Source organism: Apium graveolens, chromosome 10 (genome assembly GCF_009905375.1).
Source record: "Apium graveolens cultivar Ventura chromosome 10, ASM990537v1, whole genome shotgun sequence".
In the NCBI taxonomy this organism is placed as follows: domain Eukaryota; kingdom Viridiplantae; phylum Streptophyta; class Magnoliopsida; order Apiales; family Apiaceae; genus Apium; species Apium graveolens.
The window spans coordinates 189232754-189252327 of NC_133656.1; the positions used below are offsets into that span (position 1 = coordinate 189232754).

The 19574-nt window shown below is 34.2% G+C and overlaps 1 protein-coding gene across 1 annotated transcript; it reads right to left on the minus strand.

The window, feature by feature from the left end:
- Positions 1–3266: 3266 nt before the first annotated feature.
- On the minus strand, positions 3267–9411 carry LOC141691483 (uncharacterized). Its single transcript, XM_074496220.1, has 3 exons — positions 9385–9411; positions 7215–7856; positions 3267–3779 (listed from the first exon to the last, which is right to left on the minus strand). The coding sequence occupies exons 1-3, from the start codon at positions 9409–9411 to the stop codon at positions 3267–3269; spliced, it is 1182 nt and encodes a 393-aa protein (XP_074352321.1).
- Positions 9412–19574: the final 10163 nt, after the last annotated feature.

A 19574-nucleotide genomic window follows, 5' to 3' on the forward strand; every position in this document is an offset into this window, starting at 1 on the left:
TCAATAGAGAACTCTGAGTTATCGACAAATCAATTAGTCACTAGAGAACTCAGAAATGTCTATAAGCCAAAGTGAAGACATGAAGTGAAGAGATCTCGACAAGCTAAATTCTTTTATAGAGAACTCAGAGATCTCTACAAGTCAAATCAAGTATAAAGTAATGAGAGATCTCGATAAGCCAATATACTTATCGAGATGTCAAGTTCTCTATATAACAAATTGGAGATCTCGAGGTAAAACTCAAAGTACAAAGTGCAGATCAGTTTAATATCCAAGATTAACAATCAACAAACAATTCAACCAGTTGGATTGACAAGTCTATAAAAATCAGCTTGAAGAGTGTGCAAGATCAAGGGTGAAGATTAACTGACAAAGGAAGATCAAAGTTAACACAACAAAGATATGCTAAGCCAGAAATGAAAGATATACTTTTCCCAAAATGGAATGATTAGTGACAACTTACTAAAGTGAATATCATGTCTTATTATACACTGTGTAAACCAGCAGTTAACTGAGATATAAAGTTAACACTGGTCCTTTGTTAGGAGTAACAATTTAGATAAGAAAATCTTGTATTTCTCTTAAGGAAGTAGTTAAGCTCTCTGCAACAAAGAGCCTAATAATTTTGTAGCAAAACATTCTTAATTTTAATATAAAATTAAGTGAGTTTTGAAAGATTTATGTTTACTGTTATTGCTTGTTTAATTTCAGTATTAATACATCTCACTGCAAGGTTTAATTCACTTTATTCACAACCATAAAAATTTCAAGAAAAGCATAAAAACGCATTCCCCCCACTTTGTGTGTAATTCATTACCTAACAGGCTCCCCAATAGTCGACTTCTAATATTTCTTTGATTGATCTGTAATAACTAACTTCGCCAACTGATGGATCAGAGTCTTTTGCACTCGCAAACTAGTGGTTAGGGATGTCAAGTAGACACCATTGTTTTGTGTGGTGCAGTTGCGATCTCTCTGTTTTGTGTGAAACCTATATCCATTTACTACGTACCCGCTGAACCACTTAGCCTCTCATCTTGGACCTTTCGCTAATGAATCTAGTTCCCTCAAAATATTTGTTTTTTCCTAATTTCATCCCTGAACCAGTCACATACTTCATCCATATGTGCTATTTCCCTTTTATAACGCTTGGACTGTGCATTATTGTCCATTAATGTATGATGTTTTCTGAAATTAAAACAAGTATGGTATTTTAGTTTGCTTAAATTAGTAGCATATTTTATATACTTTATGTGTAAAATTTTAGGACTTATTAATTTACATGACTTACTCAATTAGGTCTTCCACTTCCTTGTTATTATAATTAAATAAAATGTACCGATGGGCCATGATCCAACTATCTTCAAGTAAGTTGATATCTTTCCCTGTTTTGCTTTTCCCCAGACCGATAGAATACCCGCCTTTTTCTGCATTTAAAGTTGGAGCTTCATTTATCGATTTTTTTCACCATCATTCAGAAACTTTGCACAAAATGTCAAACATTCATCGGCTAGGTAACCTTCCGTAATGGATCCTTCGGGTTTACTCTTATTTCGAACATATTTCTTAAGTACACCTAAGTACCTCTCAATTGAATACATCCACCTTTGGTGAACTGGTCCACCATATTCGATTTCCAAGCACAAATGTACTAATGGATGTACCATAATGTCAAAGAAGGCATTTGTGAATATGTTTTCAAGTAGGCAGAGTATTTTAATAATCTTCTGTTGTAACTTTTTAATTTCCTCAACCTCAATAACTCTAGAACAAATACCTCTTAAAAATTCATAGAGTCTTATCAGCAATGCTGCCACCTCGGGCTTTAACGATCCCTTGACAGCAAATTGTAATAAGTATTGCATGATTATATGTGCATCATGACTTTTGTATCCCAATATTTTCCTATATTGCACACATTTGCTAATGTTGGAAGCGAAACCATAAGTGAAGTTAGATTTTTCAAGCACTGAACAGAAAATATCTTTTTCTTTGTTTGTCATGTCAAACTTCGCCGCCCTAATTTCAAGGTCTTTTCCATCGGCATAGGTGGTAGGGTGAAGGGCCTTTCTAATACCTAGATCCTTCATATCTAACCGAGCTTCAGGATGGTCTTTAGTTTTACCACCAATATTCAACAAGGTTCCCAAAAACACTATCGCATATGTTCTTTTTTATATGCATAACTTCCAAGTTATGTCGAGTTAAGTTGTCCTTCGAATATGGAAACTCAAAAAAAATTGACCTTTTATTCCAAGGGTTAACATCGTAACTGACTTTTCTTTTTCTACCCGCCCCATCGAACAAATTCTCGTAACCATCCAAGATTTCTGCAACTTGTCTCCCAGTTAACATCGGAGCACTTGTTCCAGCCTCCACTTCGCCATTAAATCTTCTTTTGTCTGATCTCCATTTGTGGTTAGCATCTAAAAATTTGTGATGGTTTATATAACAAACTTTTTTCTATGCTTCAAATACATTGACGACGTCTCGTAGTGGCATACTGGACACGCAAGCTTCCCTTTTGTGCTCCACCCCAACAACATTGCATAATCAGGGAAGTCGCTAATTGTCCATAGGACACTTGCGCGTAATGTAAACACTTGATTAGTTGCAGCGTCATATGTTTCTACTCCTGTTTTTCATAGCTCTTTCAACTCCACAATCAGAGGCTGCATGTAGACATCGATGTTGTTTCTCGGATCATCCGGGCCAGGAATAATAGTTAAAAGAATTAAGTTTTCCGATTTCATATTTAGCCACGGAGGAAGGTTGTAATTCACGATTACAATTGGCCATGTGTTGTGCGTGGCATTCATCTTGCAAAATGGATTGAACCCATCAATAGCTTAACCCAATCTCGCAATGCGAGTTTCAGATGAGAAATGCGGAAACTTGGCGTCTATAGTCTGCCAAGCTTTAGCATCTGGATGACGGAGTTTCCCATCTTTCTTTCGTTCAACCGCATGCCAAACCATTTGTTTAGCAAAATCTTTGCACATAAATAGTCGTTGGAGCCTTGGGATCAGCGGAAAATATCATATTACTATGGCGGGATTTTTTCTATTGTTATCGTTCGCTTCTTGTGCCACGTCTTTCCACCTTGAAACACCGCAAGTCTTGCAAAAAACTTTATTTTTATTCTCCCCTCAATACAAGATGTAGTCATTCGGACATGCATCTATCTTCTTGTAGTCAAGACCTAGATCCTTTATAATATTTTTAGCGTGATTAAAAGAGGCAGACACATTAATACCGGGAACAGCCTATTTTAACAACTGTAATAGCTCTTCGAATGCAGACTTGGTTACTCCGTTTAAACATTTCCAATGATACAACATAACTAAAAAACTTAATCGCGAAAAATTCTTGCAACCAGGGTAGAGGGGCTGTTTTCCATCATTGATAAGTCGATAAAATTTTCGGGCATCTGCATTTGGTCCCATGTTGCCGTGTGTCACATCTAACATCTCGTCAAGATTATCTCCGAATCCGGGATTTGGTTCGAAATCCATATTATCGGTTTTGTCTATCAATAAAGTAACATCATAAATCCACTTAATGAACGACATTGATGGTCCGCTGCAGATCAAGTGACTCTCAACATCGCCGGCAGACCACCACAAGCGATTTTCACACTTACGACAAGGGCACTTTATTTCCTCTTCAGTAGCGTAATTGGCCATCGCTTTCCTCACAAACAATTTCACTCCATCGATATAATCTTTGGTATACTTGGGACGATTCAAATAAGTATTAACATTGTTTGTCATACCTACCTATAATAAACATGTAACTATTAGCCATATAGCCTACATGTTTGGTTTATGGTTTAACGATTAGTATTGGATACGATTATCAGAAATACATACAACTGCAAACTCACATAACAAATTTCTAGTTTATAACTCTTTTTAATACTAATTATTTAAATAAATAAATAGTATTAATATTAACCTAAATATATACAATTACATGCCTAAATATAGATTAACTTATTATATTTACCTAAACAAATAATCAAATAAGGTACTCATAATAACATAATAACTTATAAACTCAAAAGTATTCATATTATACAAACCTATATGACCATGAGCAGGGCATACTCCACATATACTACAATTTTGAGGTCACAAAATTGAAAGGATTATCCTCTTAATCCTAAATCTCATTAACAGCCGCAATGCATCCAACTCAAAATTACAAAAATCACTAGGCACAGGCTTGACTCTGTCTTCACTAATTACAAACATCCATCCAACTTAAAATTACAACTAAAATTTCATCCATGATTAAAAATATAAAAATAAAATTACAACTCAAAATTACAACTGAAATTATAAGAGCAGGGTAGAGCATTTACACAATCACATTGACAATCACATTTTACACAATTAAAAACTCAGAAAACTAAAAAAAACTCAAAAACTTTACAAAATATTTTAACCCAAAATACTCATTAGTCTCATTAATATACTCATGAGTCTCATTCATTAAAATCAACAACGTCAAAAGCATTAAAACCAGAACATGCAAGCATCGAAATCAACAACATCGAAAGCATTCATATATAAAATCATATAAGCCCTAATTTCACATGAAAACTAGAACATGCAAACAAAAAAACAGAGAGAAACCACATAAGCATATAAAAAAAAAGTGGAGCATACCTAATTTCAGATTCAAGACTCGATCGAAACCCTAATTAAAGACCTGATTGAGATTCCACGCCTTATTATAGAGAGTTCGATTGAGAGTTCGAGAGAGTGACTGACTAGGTGAGAGGTTGAGCTCGAGAGAGTGGTGAGAGGTGAGATTGAGTGTTTAATTTTGAGAGAAATGAATGTGAGAGTGAGAAATGAATGTGTAATAATTCTCCCTTCTGTTTTTAATTATTTCAATTCCCTCTCCTCTTTTTCATTAAAGTCGTGCCCAACATTTCAGGTTTTATTTACACTTTTTTTAAAAGCAAAAGTAACACCAATTTAGTGTAACCATAAATGCCTCATTATACCTATGGTTACACCAAATTATACCAATGGTTATACTAAAAAAATGTGTAGGCATATGTAGGCTATTTTTTTTTAAAACACTTATGGTAACACTTTACCTTGTAACACTAAAAATAAATGTTACAATAGTCCATATATGGTGTAGTGTTAGCTGGATTTGATTGACAGGATGAGACTAAAACCAAGATTTGCTATTTCACTGTCAAATTAGTTGTTAGGTATAATATAGGAACTGGATTGTAGGATAACTGGGATCCGACCCTAATAACAGAAATATTAAAAGTTTGATTACAGATCTTTGTGTAAAATATCTGGGTTTATTTATTTACAATTTTCAATTTCCATAATATCCAAACTATTTTAATAAAATGAAAATATATATGATTCCTTAATTAGTATAATTACGTCTGACGTAAAATAAATCAATACATATTCATCCGCGCTAAAAAATTATATAATTGATTCACGATAAATCAAAATTAAAAGAATAAAATTACTATACCAACTAAAATAAAATAATATGTACTTTTATTCGTGTTAACATAAATTTTTTATTATTGATACATAGTTTTTTATCAATGATCTGAGTTTAAACAAATTAAATCAAAATAAATTTGAATATAATTAGTTAGATTTGTTCGGTATACCAATATAAAAATAATTCGTTTATTATTGATTTGAGCTAAAATTTATCTTTTAATTAAAACATAAATATTTTTTGTAAACATATCTATCAATTTCAACAAAACTAAATCTTTCAATCACTGATATTTTTTAAAAACTAAAAGTTCACTAAATTATACACATGCATATTTAAAATAATTATCAAATCAAATTATCAAAAATTTCTAATAAATAAATTTTAAAGCTTAAAAATTTTTACACTCTAAAATTATATAATATTAAAAACAATATGTGAATCGCACGAGTTTTAGACTAGTTAATATATATATATATATATATATGGGGCTACTCTAATAAAAATCAATTTTAGAATAGAAACTAGAAATTAAATATATATATATATATATTAAATTATTTCAAAACATAACACATATGTTATGCAAATTGAGCGTTGAGAGATGGAGAAAAATCCAACGATTTTTTTTAAAAAATTACCGTTTGAAGGGAAAAATTAAATTAAAAACAGAGAGAAAAATTAAAATTATGTGAAAGAAAGTGTAGATTAGTTTCTAAAATCTATTTTAAGCATATGCATGTTTCAGAAATCTTAAAATAAATAATTTAAGGCTTAAAATGAATAAGGGACTTACAAGTGATAATTGGATGAATAGTTATAAGTTAAATAAGTGTTTGGTTAAATGTCAGAATTTATTTACTTAACTGAGTTAAAATAAATAAATTTTAAATATAATTATCTTAATTTGTAAATTTTAAATTAAAAAGACATGTAAAAACATAAATTTTAAAACAAAAGTTAATAAAAAATGAAAAATTAAAATAAGTTGTGAAAAAGTACGTCATTGCTAATATTCAACTTATCAGCTTATAATTTATAAATTCAGTTAATAAACTGGGTCGATAAACACTCGTTAATAAATAATTACTAATTCATAAACGAATAATTAACTTATTTTATGTAGCCAAACACACCGGGGCCTAATGTATGAAAATTTTTGGGGCACTCGGCTTGGTGCGCTAAACTTTCACCATGGTAGCCTATATTTATCTCTCCCCAAGCGCGTGATACACATTTTAAATCCCCAAGCGCGTGATACGGATTTTAAAGAAGCAAATTTTTATTTATTATAACTTTTTAGGTAATTTCTATTTAAAAAATATCTATAATGATTATTAATTTTGAGTTGCCAGTTTCAGTGATATTTTTTATACTTTCAAGAGAAACCATATTTTTATCACAATTTTCAAAAATAAATGAATTTTATCGCTTAATATAAAAAGATAATTTCTGCAAAAAAAAAGATAATATTTTGAACATTTTATCAGTTAAAAAGTCGTGAATATGATTTAAATATGCGTTTAATTGGGGTCAATTTAGCTAATAATTAAATATATTTGTTTTGGTCAATTTTTATTTACTAATTAATAAATATGAGTTATTTAAAAATATAAGCGTATAGGTTTGTTATCATATTATGAAATTAGGTGAAAAAACCACGCTTCGCGTGGTTTGAAAATATATTTTAAATAATTAGGGTTACTGGATTTTGCATAAACCAACTTCAAAGAATCCCATGATCGATTAACCCCATCTAAGTTGGATGTTTGTGCATACAAAGTAATCAGAATGTGAAATGCCTCACGATCACGCAAATTTTCAAGCTTCTCCATGTTGTCCAGAGTAGCATTGGCTTTTTTAAACAGACTTGCATTTGTATAAATTTTTGCTAGATTTCCCAAAGTAAACCAATCAAACATTACTTTATTCTTATTCATCTTCTCAATTACACCTTCTACTGCATCGAAATTCTTCAGAGACGCATAGCTATTCATTATTTGATTGTAGGTATACAAATCAAAGATGATGTTCTCCCACTCCATTTCTTCAGCTAGTATAGGAACTTTTTCAGGCTTATCAAGATTCAAGTAAAGGGACATCATATTGTTATAATTTAAAGTAGAAGAAAGACGAAGTTCCTTCATCCTCTCAAAGAGGTTCAGAGCTTTTTCCAAAAAAATTTCCTTGCAGTAACAGTTAAGAAGTGCCCCATATGTTTTCTTGGTCTTTGCAGTTCCTTGGAGGTTATCAAAGTATTTCTCGGCCGATTTTAAGCCCTCGGTCTTGGCAAGAAGATCAATGCGTATGGCACGATCAGAATTGTTCATTTTATTGCTAGTCTTTTCTAACCATTCATATACCTGGCCAAAGAAACAGTGCAAACCAAAATAAGGTAAACATGTACAGAAACTCAACATTTAGAGACTTAACTACAGTCAAGTAGACACAGAAGCTCAACAAATTTGGACATAAATTGAAATGACAAAGTTATGTATTAGCATAAGGCATCTAAATGAATAGTTAACAGGGGTAACACATCAAACACCTTGCTTAAGAAATATTTTTATCAAACAAGAATCACCTTTTATTTAATTAAATTTCTTTTAATTACTGAGATGGTTTATACTAATGGATCAACCCTGATTAACTTAATTATGCTTCTGAAGCACAATTTTAACCAAAAACCACGTTAATGTTGCAAGAAACTCAAACATTTCAGCTGGTTGCAACCCAGACACATCATCAGGAGCTTAAATTGACATACAAGTGCCCTCAACTTATATTTAACTACAATATTTCCAAGTCAACCATTTGTAAGCATTTGTTATTTAAATTTATTTCACTATAATTATAAGGATCACTGAATATTATGGATCGAAAAATTACAATAATTTTCTTCTCTATATATAATTTTAGAGATTCTTTATTTTTATCAAATATATGATGATTTTATATTCATGATGTTCACAATTTTATCATCATTGTGGTGTATTCTTGGTCTTAATTTCTCATTTATACTTTCTCTTACTCCTTCATGGCTTCATTCTCCATTTTTATCACTTCAAATCATTTGACATTTATATATTAAACATTAGTTTACCCCTCTGATCAAGAATATATATTTTTAAAAATAATTTCATAATAAATTTTAATATATCGATAAAGTTGATATTAGTTAATTGTCATAGATATATTGTCTATTCATTTGATATTTGTTAGTTACAAGCACAAAGAAGAAAAAAGAAAGACACCCAATTGGGTTCAAAATTTCTATACTTTGAAAGATGACTTGCAATAAAACAGTAATCCAGAATTAGTTAAATCAAAAACAAAATTAACATAAAGCAACCCAATCCATTCATAAATTATATATTTAGGCAACTTTTATAAAAAAATGGAGGATTTATTTTATACATAAAAATAATGTTATATTAAAAAGAAAATGTTGCTTTTTAGATGCCAAATACAAGTGTATCAATGTCTAAAAGCTTGTTTCACCAAAAATCTTCCCACTTTTTGAAAGAGTGGTCTGTTACAAAAATCAAAAATAAAAAAGTCATCTCCTCTGCTTTCCATTTGAAGCCGGGAAGTTGATTCTATCAGATTAAAGGAGGAGAACGAAGATGAAATATAAAATTCAGATAATTACTCTAAAATCTCTATCATATAGTTGTTTAAATAATAACACAAAGTCATAAACTATCACTTAATGGTAAGCGCGCCACGTTTCATGAATATTTAACATGCAATTTTTTATAGGTTACAACATTTTTGTTTAGTACAAAAATGATTTGACTCGCACAACTTCAAATCAATCCTACAACAAATTTTAATAAGTAGGACATAATATTTGAAGAACCGAATCATATGCATACTTAAAAGGCATACCTTTCCGTCAATCAATATAATATCCATGCTAATCAAACCGCTATTTTTCGCATCGACAGACTCCTAAGAGTCCCACATCCTGCAAATTAGAACTCCTATCATACTGTCTTTGTCGTCGTCCCTCAAGTCGGGAAGATGGATGTATGTCATGAATGTATCAGTTCACAGTAAGCCAGTCAGCTCCTTCAAAACCCCTCATAAAAAGATTATGAACACACCACACTTTTTCTCTCTTTCTCAGGGGGCATATAAAATAATCATCAATGTATTGATTAAAGATTATGAACACACCACACTTATTCGTAAGGAAACATATGAAATGATTATCTATGTTTAAATTTATATTTGACAACACCCATATATTTCCAAATTAACAAATCAAATCAGCATAGACTCTCAAATAAACACGCCTATGTATACAAACAAAATGGACTGAATTCCAAAAAAAAAAGAGCACGAGAACATACGAAACGACATCAATCTATATATTTTTATTTGACAGCACCCATAATTTTAAAACGAATATATGAATCTGTTGTCCATATGTTGTGTACTTGATGATTTTATAAACAAAACATCTAAGTAGATTTTACTTAGTGAAATAATGTAGCACTCGACGGATAAGAATTATAGTCCCGACGGATAACTCATTATAGTCCCGACGGATGTTAACTTATTATCCATCGAGTGAGTAGCTTATGTAATAATGAGTCTGTAGCACAGTTCTGTATACATCTTTGTATAGATTCTGTAGTAGCCTATAAGTCATGTTGACTTTAACTAGATATGCAGAATAGGTTGATTAATTGTATATAAATGATGTCTTGTAATTCTGCATAAGTGAAATGAATTCAAGTGCCAAAATAGCTACCGACGGATGATTAACAAAGCCATCGACGGATGATCAAATGACTATCAACGGATGTTTAATATAGCAGTCGACAGATGATTAATGAAGCCATCAACGGATGTTCAGAAAGTCGACGGATGATCATATATCCAACGGATATTCATAAAGTCCAACGGATGATCATATAAAGAATTCAAACAGCAGTTGAACAGTGAAAACTGAGCACAGCCATCGAGATGTATACAAATCTACTGTGGAAGCCCATTAACTAGGTAATAGAGGACGGAAAGTAGCACAGCTTAAGACTGATAGTTTTTATATTTATTCAGTCTTTTTGACTTTGTAATCTTGGTAATATATAAACCAAGAACGTAGCAAATAAAGATAACAACATAGCTGAGATACAAAAACAGAGAAATCTTTGTAAGCAGAATCCTTAGCATTTCCCTGTATTCTCAGTAGTTCAATTTGTAAGCAGTTGTGAGCATTCTTGCACACAGAGTCCTCTTGATATATAATATATATCTCTGGTGGAATTGTTTAAATCCACCAGAAAGTTTTTAAAGACTCCTGTTTTTAATTACTTATATTTTGATTCAATTAAGTTTCTATTCCACATTGTGCTAATCAAAACACTTATATCTATATTCGAGTTGAACACTTTTATTTTGAGAAAAAGGTTCAAGAATTCCATTCAACCCCCCTTCTGTAATTCTTGTTATATTGTTAAGGGACTAACAATTGGTATGAGAGCAAGCTCTTAATCTACAAAGAGTTTAAAGATCAAAATAATTCAGCAAGATAAACAAGAAAGACGTTGGAGTCAAGATTCCTTTTCTAAATAAAGATAATTACCATCATTGGAAGGTAAAGATGCATCTTCATATGCTTTCTCAAGATGAGGCCTATGTGGACTGCATAGAAACAGGCCCTCATGTTCCAATGAGAGCTGCAACAGGAAACGAGCCATCAGTTCCCAAGCCAAGGCACGAATGGTCTGATCCTGACATTGAACAAGTCAGGAAGGATAAAAAGGCCATGAACATTCTGTTCAATGGAGTTGATGCAGACATGTTTGACAACATTATCAACTGCAAAACTGCCAAGGAAGTCTGGGATACTATACAGATAATCTATGATGGCACTGAGCAAGTTAGAGAAAATAAGATGCAGCTCTTGATTTAGCAATATGAGCATTTTCACAATGAGGAAAGTGAGTCACTCATTGACATTTTTAGTAGATTTCAAAAACTACTAAATGCTCTTAAGTTGCATGGAAGAGTCTATCAGACTAAAGACTCTAATCTGAAATTCCTTAGATCTCTTCCAAAGGAATGGAAACCAATGACAGTCTCATTAAGAAACTCACAAGATTATAAAGAGTTTACTTTGGAGAGACTGTATGGCATCCTGAAGACCTATGAGCTTGAGATAGAGCAGGATGAAAGGATGGAGAGAGGAAAGAAGAAAGGAGGATCCACTGCACTAGTTGCTGATTTAGAAAAGGAGAAGGAAGTGAAGATGGAAGCTGTTGAGTCAACTTCTAAGGTCTGTGAGAGCAAGGGCAAGGGGCTTGCAGTAGAAAGTGAAGATTCATTGAGCCAAAATGACATGGAGGACATTGATGAGCACCTAGCATTTCTTTCCAGGAGATTTGGCAAGCTCAAGTTTAAGAAGAACTTTGGAGCAGTCAAGCCAAATAGAAACATGGTGGATAAGTCAAAATTCAAATGTTTCAAATGTGGCTTGGCAGGGCATTTTGCAAATGAGTGTAGAAAGTCAGATTCCAGTAAGAAAAGGTTTGAGTCTGTGGATTATAAGAAAAAATACTTTGATCTACTCAAACAAAAGGAAAGGGCTTTTATTACACAAGAGAATGACTGGGTAGCAGATGGTTTGGATGAAGATGAAGATGTCGGCTATGTCAATCTAGCCCTAATGGCCAAATCTGATGAAACAGAGACAAGTTCCTCAAGCAATCAGGTAATTACTACAAACCTTGCACATTTATCTAAAGCTGAGTGTAATGATGCCATAAATGACATGTCTACAGAGTTATATCATTTGCGTGTTACACTTAAGTCTCTTACTAAAGAAAATGCTAAAATCAAAGAAAACAACTTGTTTTTAAGTGAGAGGAATAATGTGCTTGAGTCTCAGTTTGTTGATTTTGAGAAACTAAAAATTGAGTGTAAGATTGCCAAGGAGGAATTAACTGAGTCCTTGAAAAAGGAAGAGATTTTAAAGAAGCAGCTCGAGCGTGAACAAGAGGTGATTAAAGCATGGAAAACATCCAAGGATGTCCATGCTCAAATCACCAAAGTTCAAGGAATTGAGTCTTTTTATGATGAAGCCTGGAAAAAGAGCAAAGAAAAACTAGAACCTAATTTGGTAGATGGTTTGCTGACAGATGTAGACTCGACGGACGATGAGGACTATCCGTCGGATAACAAAAAGTGTTATCCGTCGAAAGATGAAAATCCTCATCCGTCGGCTTTGAGCAAGCCCATTAGCAAAGCCAAACTAATCAAGCTGAATGAGAAGTATGGGTCTGTTTCCAAGAACTTTGTTTCAGGAGAGTCAAGTCAAGTTAAGAAAGGAAATAGGGCTAATGTTGGTCACATGACTGTCAAACAGTTAAGTGACAGACTTGAGAAAATTGAGATAAAAACAGAGACTAAAAGGAAAAACAACAGGAATGGTAAAGTAGGGATTAACAAACACAATAACTACACACCTGATAAATATGCTCCTAGAAAAATCTGTGTCAAGTGTGGTAGTGTAAATCATTTGTCTGTTAATTGCAAATCTGCCATGCCTACTCCCATGTATGTTCAGTCTCAATTTCCTAACATGAATGTCATGCCTCCCATGCCTGTTAATGCTATGCCTACACAGAACATGAATGCACAGTTTGCTAATATGCCATTTGCACCTAATCTATATTATGCTAGGTATGCCTCAAATGCCATTTAGCATGCCTTACTGGAATAACATGTTTACACCAAGCATGCCATTTCCTGTTAGCCATAATATGTATGATAATTCTGTTGCATTAAATGGTTTCAAAGGTCCAACCCAAATGACTAAGGAAGAACCTGAAATTTCTAAGTCAAATGAGTTAAGACCTAAGAAACAGAAGAAGAAAGATAATAAGGCAGGACTCAAGGAAACTTGGGTACCAAAATTAACTTGATTTGATTTTGATGTGTGCAGGGAAACAGAAGGAATCTTTGGTACTTGGACAGTGGTTGTTCAAGACACATGACTGGTGATTCTACCCTGCTCACAGAGTTTAAGGAGAGAGTTGGCCCAAGTATTACTTTTGAAGATGACAGCAAGGGTTATACTGTGGGATATTTCTTGATTTCAAAGGACAATGTCATCATTGAGGAGGTTGCCTTAGTGGATGGTCTCAAACACAATCTGTTGAGTATCAGCCAGCTTTGTGACAAAGGCAATTCAGTAACCTTCAACAAAGAAGCCTGTGTTGTGACTAATAATCAAAGCAACAAAGTGGTTCTCACTGGTGTGAGAAGAAGAAATGTGTACCTAGCTGATTTCAACTCAACTAAAGCAGAATCTGTAACTTGTCTTCTCAGTAAAGCAAGTCAGGATGAAAGTTGGCTATGGCACAAGAAGCTATCTCATTTAAACTTCAAGACCATGAATGAACTGGTAAAGAAAGAATTGGTTAGAGGTATTCCTCTAGTGGAGTTTTCAAAGGATGGACCGTGTGATGCCTGCCAAAAAGGGAAGCAGATCAAAGCATCATTCAGGAAGAAACTTGATTCAGCAATTGAAGAGCCTTTACAACTGCTTCACATGGATTTGTTTGGACCAGTCAATGTATTGTCAATCTCAAGGAAAAGATTTTGCCTAGTAATTGTAGATGATTTCTCAAAGTTCTCTTGGACATATTTTCTAAAGTCTAAAGATGAGGCTAGTGAAATCATCATCAATCACATAAGGCAAGTCAATAATCATCCTGATTTCAAAGTTAGAATAATCAGGAGTGACAATGGAACTGAGTTTAAGAATTCTGTCATGAGAGCATTTTGTGAAGAAAATGGGATACTGCATGAGTTTTCAGCAGCAGGGACTCCACAATAGAATGGAGTAGTGGAAAGGAAGAACAAATCACTTATTGAAGATGCAAGGACAATGCTTGAAGAATCTAAACTACCAACATATTTCTGGGCTGAAGCTGTAAATACTGCATGCTACACTCAGAACATTTCTCTGATTAATCAAGCAAGATGCATGACTCCCTATCAATTGTTCAAGAACAAGAAGCCAACTCTAAACTTTCTTCATATCTTTTGCTGCAAATACTATATCCTGAGAAATCAAACTGATCAAAATGGGAAGTTTGATGCTAAAGCAGATGAAGGAATTTTTGTTGGATATGCTGTTGGTAAAGCATATAGAGTCTACAATCTAAGAACCAACATTGTTGTGGAATCTATACATGTTGTGTTTGATGATAAAAAGATTGAAGGACTGAAAGATGGAGATTACCATGAGAGCCTCAAATTCAACAATGTGGAGATGGTTAGTGATGACAGTGATGATGAGAGTGATCAAGAAACAGTGTCTAAGGATAATGCAGACAAATCTACCACCAATGAAGCACAAAACTCAACATCCATCGAGTTGCATAATGCTTCATCCATCGGAAGGCAATCTGTGTTATCCGTCGGAAGACAACCTGCCTCATCCGTCGATACTCAAAATTCACCATTCGTCGGGTTATCAAAAAGAGCAGGAGGTCAAGACAGATCACCTATAGAAAATTCTCCTTTCTCAAATCAACGATCCACAAACTCAGGGGGAGTTTCTAGCAATCAAAACTCAATCACACATCAAGACAATCATGAGATCTCTTCATCTAGAGCTAATCTACCTCAACAACGGAAATGGACAAAAGATCACCCCTTTGAGCTTATCATTGGTGATGTTTCTTCTAGAGTTCAAACAAGAAGAGCAACTCAGGAAGAATGTCTATACATCAGCTTTCTATCAAAGGAAGAACCAAAGAAGGTAGAAGAAGCTTTGTTGGATCCTGATTGGATCTTAGCTATGCAGGAGGAGCTAAACCAATTTGAAAGGAATAATGTATGGAAGCTGGTACCCAAGCCTAAAGGAAAGAATCCAATAGATACCAAGTGGGTATTCAGAAACAAGATGGATGAAAATGGCATAGTAATCAGGAATAAAGCTAGATTGGTTGCTAAGGGTTATTGTCAGCAAGAAGGAATAGATTTTGATGGAACTTTTACTCCCGTTGCAAGACTTGAAGCCATCAGAATCTTCTTAGCCTATGCAGCCCATGCCAATTTCAAGGTCTATCAAATGGATGTCAAAAGTGCCTTTCTAAATGGAGATTTGGAGGAAGAAGTGTATGTTAGTCAACCTCCTGGTTTTGAAGATCCAAATTTTCCAGAATATATCTATTATCATTTGAAAGCACTTTATGGACTGAAGCAAGCACCTAGAGCCTGGTATGACACTTTATCAAAGTTCCTTTTGGAAAATCATTTCACAAGAGGTACTGTAGATAAAACTTTATTTTTCAGAAATGTTATTGGCTCTAGTATACTTGTTCAAATTTATGTAGATGATATTATTTTTGGCTCTACAGATGAGAAACTTTGCAAAAACTTTGCCAAATTGATGCAAAGTAAGTATGAAATGAGTATGATGGGAGAACTAACTTACTTTCTTGGTTTGCAAGTTAAGCAAGTTAGTGATGGAATATTCATTAGTCAATCTAAATACATTTTTGATCTTTTAAAGAAGTTTGATCTAATGGATTGCACATCTGCAAAAACTCCCATGGCGACTGCAACTAAGCTTGAACTAAACACTACTGAAAAGTCTGTGGATATTTCAAGTTATAGAGGCATGGTTGGCTCACTTCTGTACTTATCAGCTAGTAGATCAGATATAATGTTTGCTACATGTTTATGTGCTAGATTTCAGGCTGTTCCTAGAGAATCTCACTTGATAGCTATTAAGAGAATTTTCAGATATCTCAAGGGAACACCAAAACTTGGCATTTGGTACCCTAGAGATTCTGGTTTTGATCTAACTGGTTATTCAGATGCAGATTATGCAGGTTGTAGAATTGATAGAAAGAGCACAACAGGAACATGTCAATTTCTAGGAAACAAGCTTGTGTCCTGGTTCAGTAAAAAGTAAAATTCAGTTTCTACTTCTACAGCTGAAGCTGAATATATTGCTGCTGGCAGTTGCTGTGCACAGATTTTATGGATGAAAAATCAATTGCTAGACTATGGTTTGCAAGTTGAAAGGATTCCTATTTTCTGTGATAACACAAGTGCAATTGCCATCACTGAAAATCCAGTGCAACATTCAAGGACAAAGCACATAGACATCAAGTACCATTTCATAAGGGAACATATGATGAATGGTATTGTGGAATTACATTTTGTTCCAAGTGAGAAGCAACTTGCAGATATCTTTACCAAGCCACTGGATGAATCCACCTTTTCAAGGTTGGTAAGTGAGTTAGGTATGCTTAATTACTCTTAAATTTATCTGAGTTATTTTACAAGTTGTAATGCAGCCAGAAATTTAGTTGATCTTTAAATCTTGGATGAAATTTTGGCTAAGTCAAAATTTGCATCTCGACGGATGACCCTTATCCATCGAGTTTAGTCATCCATCGATATACTACTTGCTAATAAAAGTCAATTATTTTTCTGGAATACTTTATGTCTCGACGGATATCAGTTTATCCTCATCCGTCGAATTGTCTAAATCTCAGCCGTTAATTCCTTGAACATTATCCATCGAGTATACTTACAGTTTGTAAGCATTACACGACGGATAATGGGTGGAATTTCTACAGTTTAATTTTTAAACGGCTATTTTAGGCAATTTCTATTGGTTAGTTTACTTTACTTTATTATTTTTATCAGTTATTTTTGAGATAGTATAAAAGCTTATTTTATAGCAATTGTTTTCTTTTATCATTCTCAAATTCAACTGCTTTTATTTCATTCTCTCTCAAGCAAATATTCTCCTTCTCTTCAAGCTTTCATTCTCTAACAATGGCACTTGTAGTAAAGATTATGTCTCAAACTAGGTTCATTTATGAGAAGAACAACTTCACTACTTAAGTCAATAAGGGTATTCAGCAATCAGAGGACTATCACAAGATGAATTATGCCATGCTGGAGTCACCCACAATCTTCTGTGAAGTTGTTGAAGAGATGTGGACCACTGCTATTTACAACTCTGCTGACAAGACCATCACTCTAACCATCAAAGGTAATGAGTTCAGTATCAATAGTGATGTAATAAAAGCATGTTTCAAAATTCCTGATAATAATGTGACTTCACCACACAATGACACTGATATTATAAATATGCTTAATTCCATGCACTATGCACTTCCTACTACTAAACTAAGTGATATTAGGAGATTGGGTCTTAGGAAGGAGTGGAGTTTCTTGTGTGATGTGATTACTAAAGTTTTCTCTAGAAAAGTCAGTAATTTTGATTCAGTGAATATTTCCATGCTTAACATGCTATACATGCTAGTTACAGATAAATTTTATAATTTCAGTGACTTTGTCTTGTTTGAGTTAGGTTTTAAACTAGGTGAGTTAGCTAAAAGAGGAAAGAATGTGTATTATGCTAGATTTTTCATGTTATTGGCTAACCATCTATGTCAAGAGATTGTGCTTGAGAACCCAAACAACAAACTGGCTTGTTGGATTCAAGAGAGAAAACTCATTGCAGATTTGAACAGAGCCAACCATCACAGGGATGTGTCAATGTTTTATTTTCCTGTAATGCAGGCACCTCAGGTAAGTGAGGTAAGTTCATCCATCCCTACAACTATTCCAACCTCCACTATTTCTTTAACTTCAGGAGTAGTTATGGCAACTGTGCCAATGACCAAACAGTTGCCTACCAAAGCCTCCAAACCCTCTATAATTTCCAAATCTAAATCAAAGAAAACCCCCTCTGGTATCTCTCAAAAGATACCAGTTGAAAAATCCACAAAAGCAAAAGAGGGGAGTATGAAGGAGGGAAAGTCAGGTGAGGGAAGGGGTGAACATCAAAGAAACCCCAAGAATAAGGATGGAGAGTTGAGTGAATCCCAGCCTAGCCACACTGCAGTTTCCCAACAAACTGTAGTGCTTAAAAAGGATAAAAGCTCACTTCTAGCTACATCCTCCCAAAAGGATGCAGTTATTGAACAAAGCTCTCAGCCAAGAGCACAGACCAAAAGGGTTAGGGACACAAGCTCACCCCAAACTTACACAAGAAAGAAGAAATCTAAAACCTCTGGGGATGCACAGGGCACACACACAGTGCAAACTGGTGCTAAAGACACAGTCCCTGCACTCTCTCAAATTCAGTTTGATGTGGCTCCAATAAATGTGGAGTCACAGCCAAAATCTCTAATAATAGAAGCATCTGAAACACCATACTCACCAACAAACTCTCTGAAAGTGGATATGATAAATACTTCAATTCCTGATTCCCCTTCTTTAACTCAGTTGGGGAAGACAAAATCTAGTGCAAGTGAGCATCATCTTTTAGATGATTTGTTGGCTCACTTGCCAATTCTTTCAGATTCTATTGTGACATCTGTGCCCCAAATATCTTCAATCAACACAGAGTCAACAATAGTTTCTCTTCCCACCTCATTCATTTCTACTCTCTCGATGGATATTGCTCATCCGTCGAGTAGTGATTGTATCCCGACGGATAAGCCTAACAGCAGTTATCGGTCGGATAACATTACCACTCACTCGACGGATATCACTTATCCGTCGAGTATCTCTGCACAACTTCAAACTTCAATTATTTCAAGTGCCGAAGATTTAGTGGTTGTACAGTCACTCTTAGGACTGAGAGAGGAGAGTGTATTGAGTGAGAGGCTGGGTTGCTCCCAGGCAAAAGGAGAGGAAAAGAGTGAAAATCAGCAATCCATTTATTCAGGATTGGCAAAAGTGAGTGAGAGGAGTCCCACCTTAGTAGGTGAAGGTGAGGGTGTGAGGGTGGGGAGCCAGGGTGAGACCCTGATGCAACAAAAGAGAGATTATGAGAGAAAAGCAGGTACAGAAGCTATAAGGGTGGATCCAGCCATTGCTAGTGAGTCAATGATTGTGGATGATGCTGAAAAGGAAAGACAATTTCAGCAACATTACAAAGCTGTAATTGATAACATTTCCTTGGATGCTGACACTTTTACTCACCCTGTGTCAGCCTATCAACTGTTGGCTGCTCAGGGCAATGTGGAGGCAGAACAGACTTTGAACTTAGTACACACTTCAGAATCTCTTCAAAGAGATAA

Bases quoted from the DNA above. Each gene is read 5' to 3' on its own strand.
- LOC141691483 (XM_074496220.1), bottom strand. From the start codon at position 9,411: ATGGATATTATATTGATTGACGGAAAG. The intron at 7,857-9,384 runs GTATGCCTTTTA...TTCTTTGGCCAG, and splicing joins TTATATTGATTGACGGAAAG to GTATATGAATGGTTAGAAAA. The intron at 3,780-7,214 runs GTTTATGCAAAA...TGTTTATTATAG, and splicing joins CATGGGATTCTTTGAAGTTG to GTAGGTATGACAAACAATGT.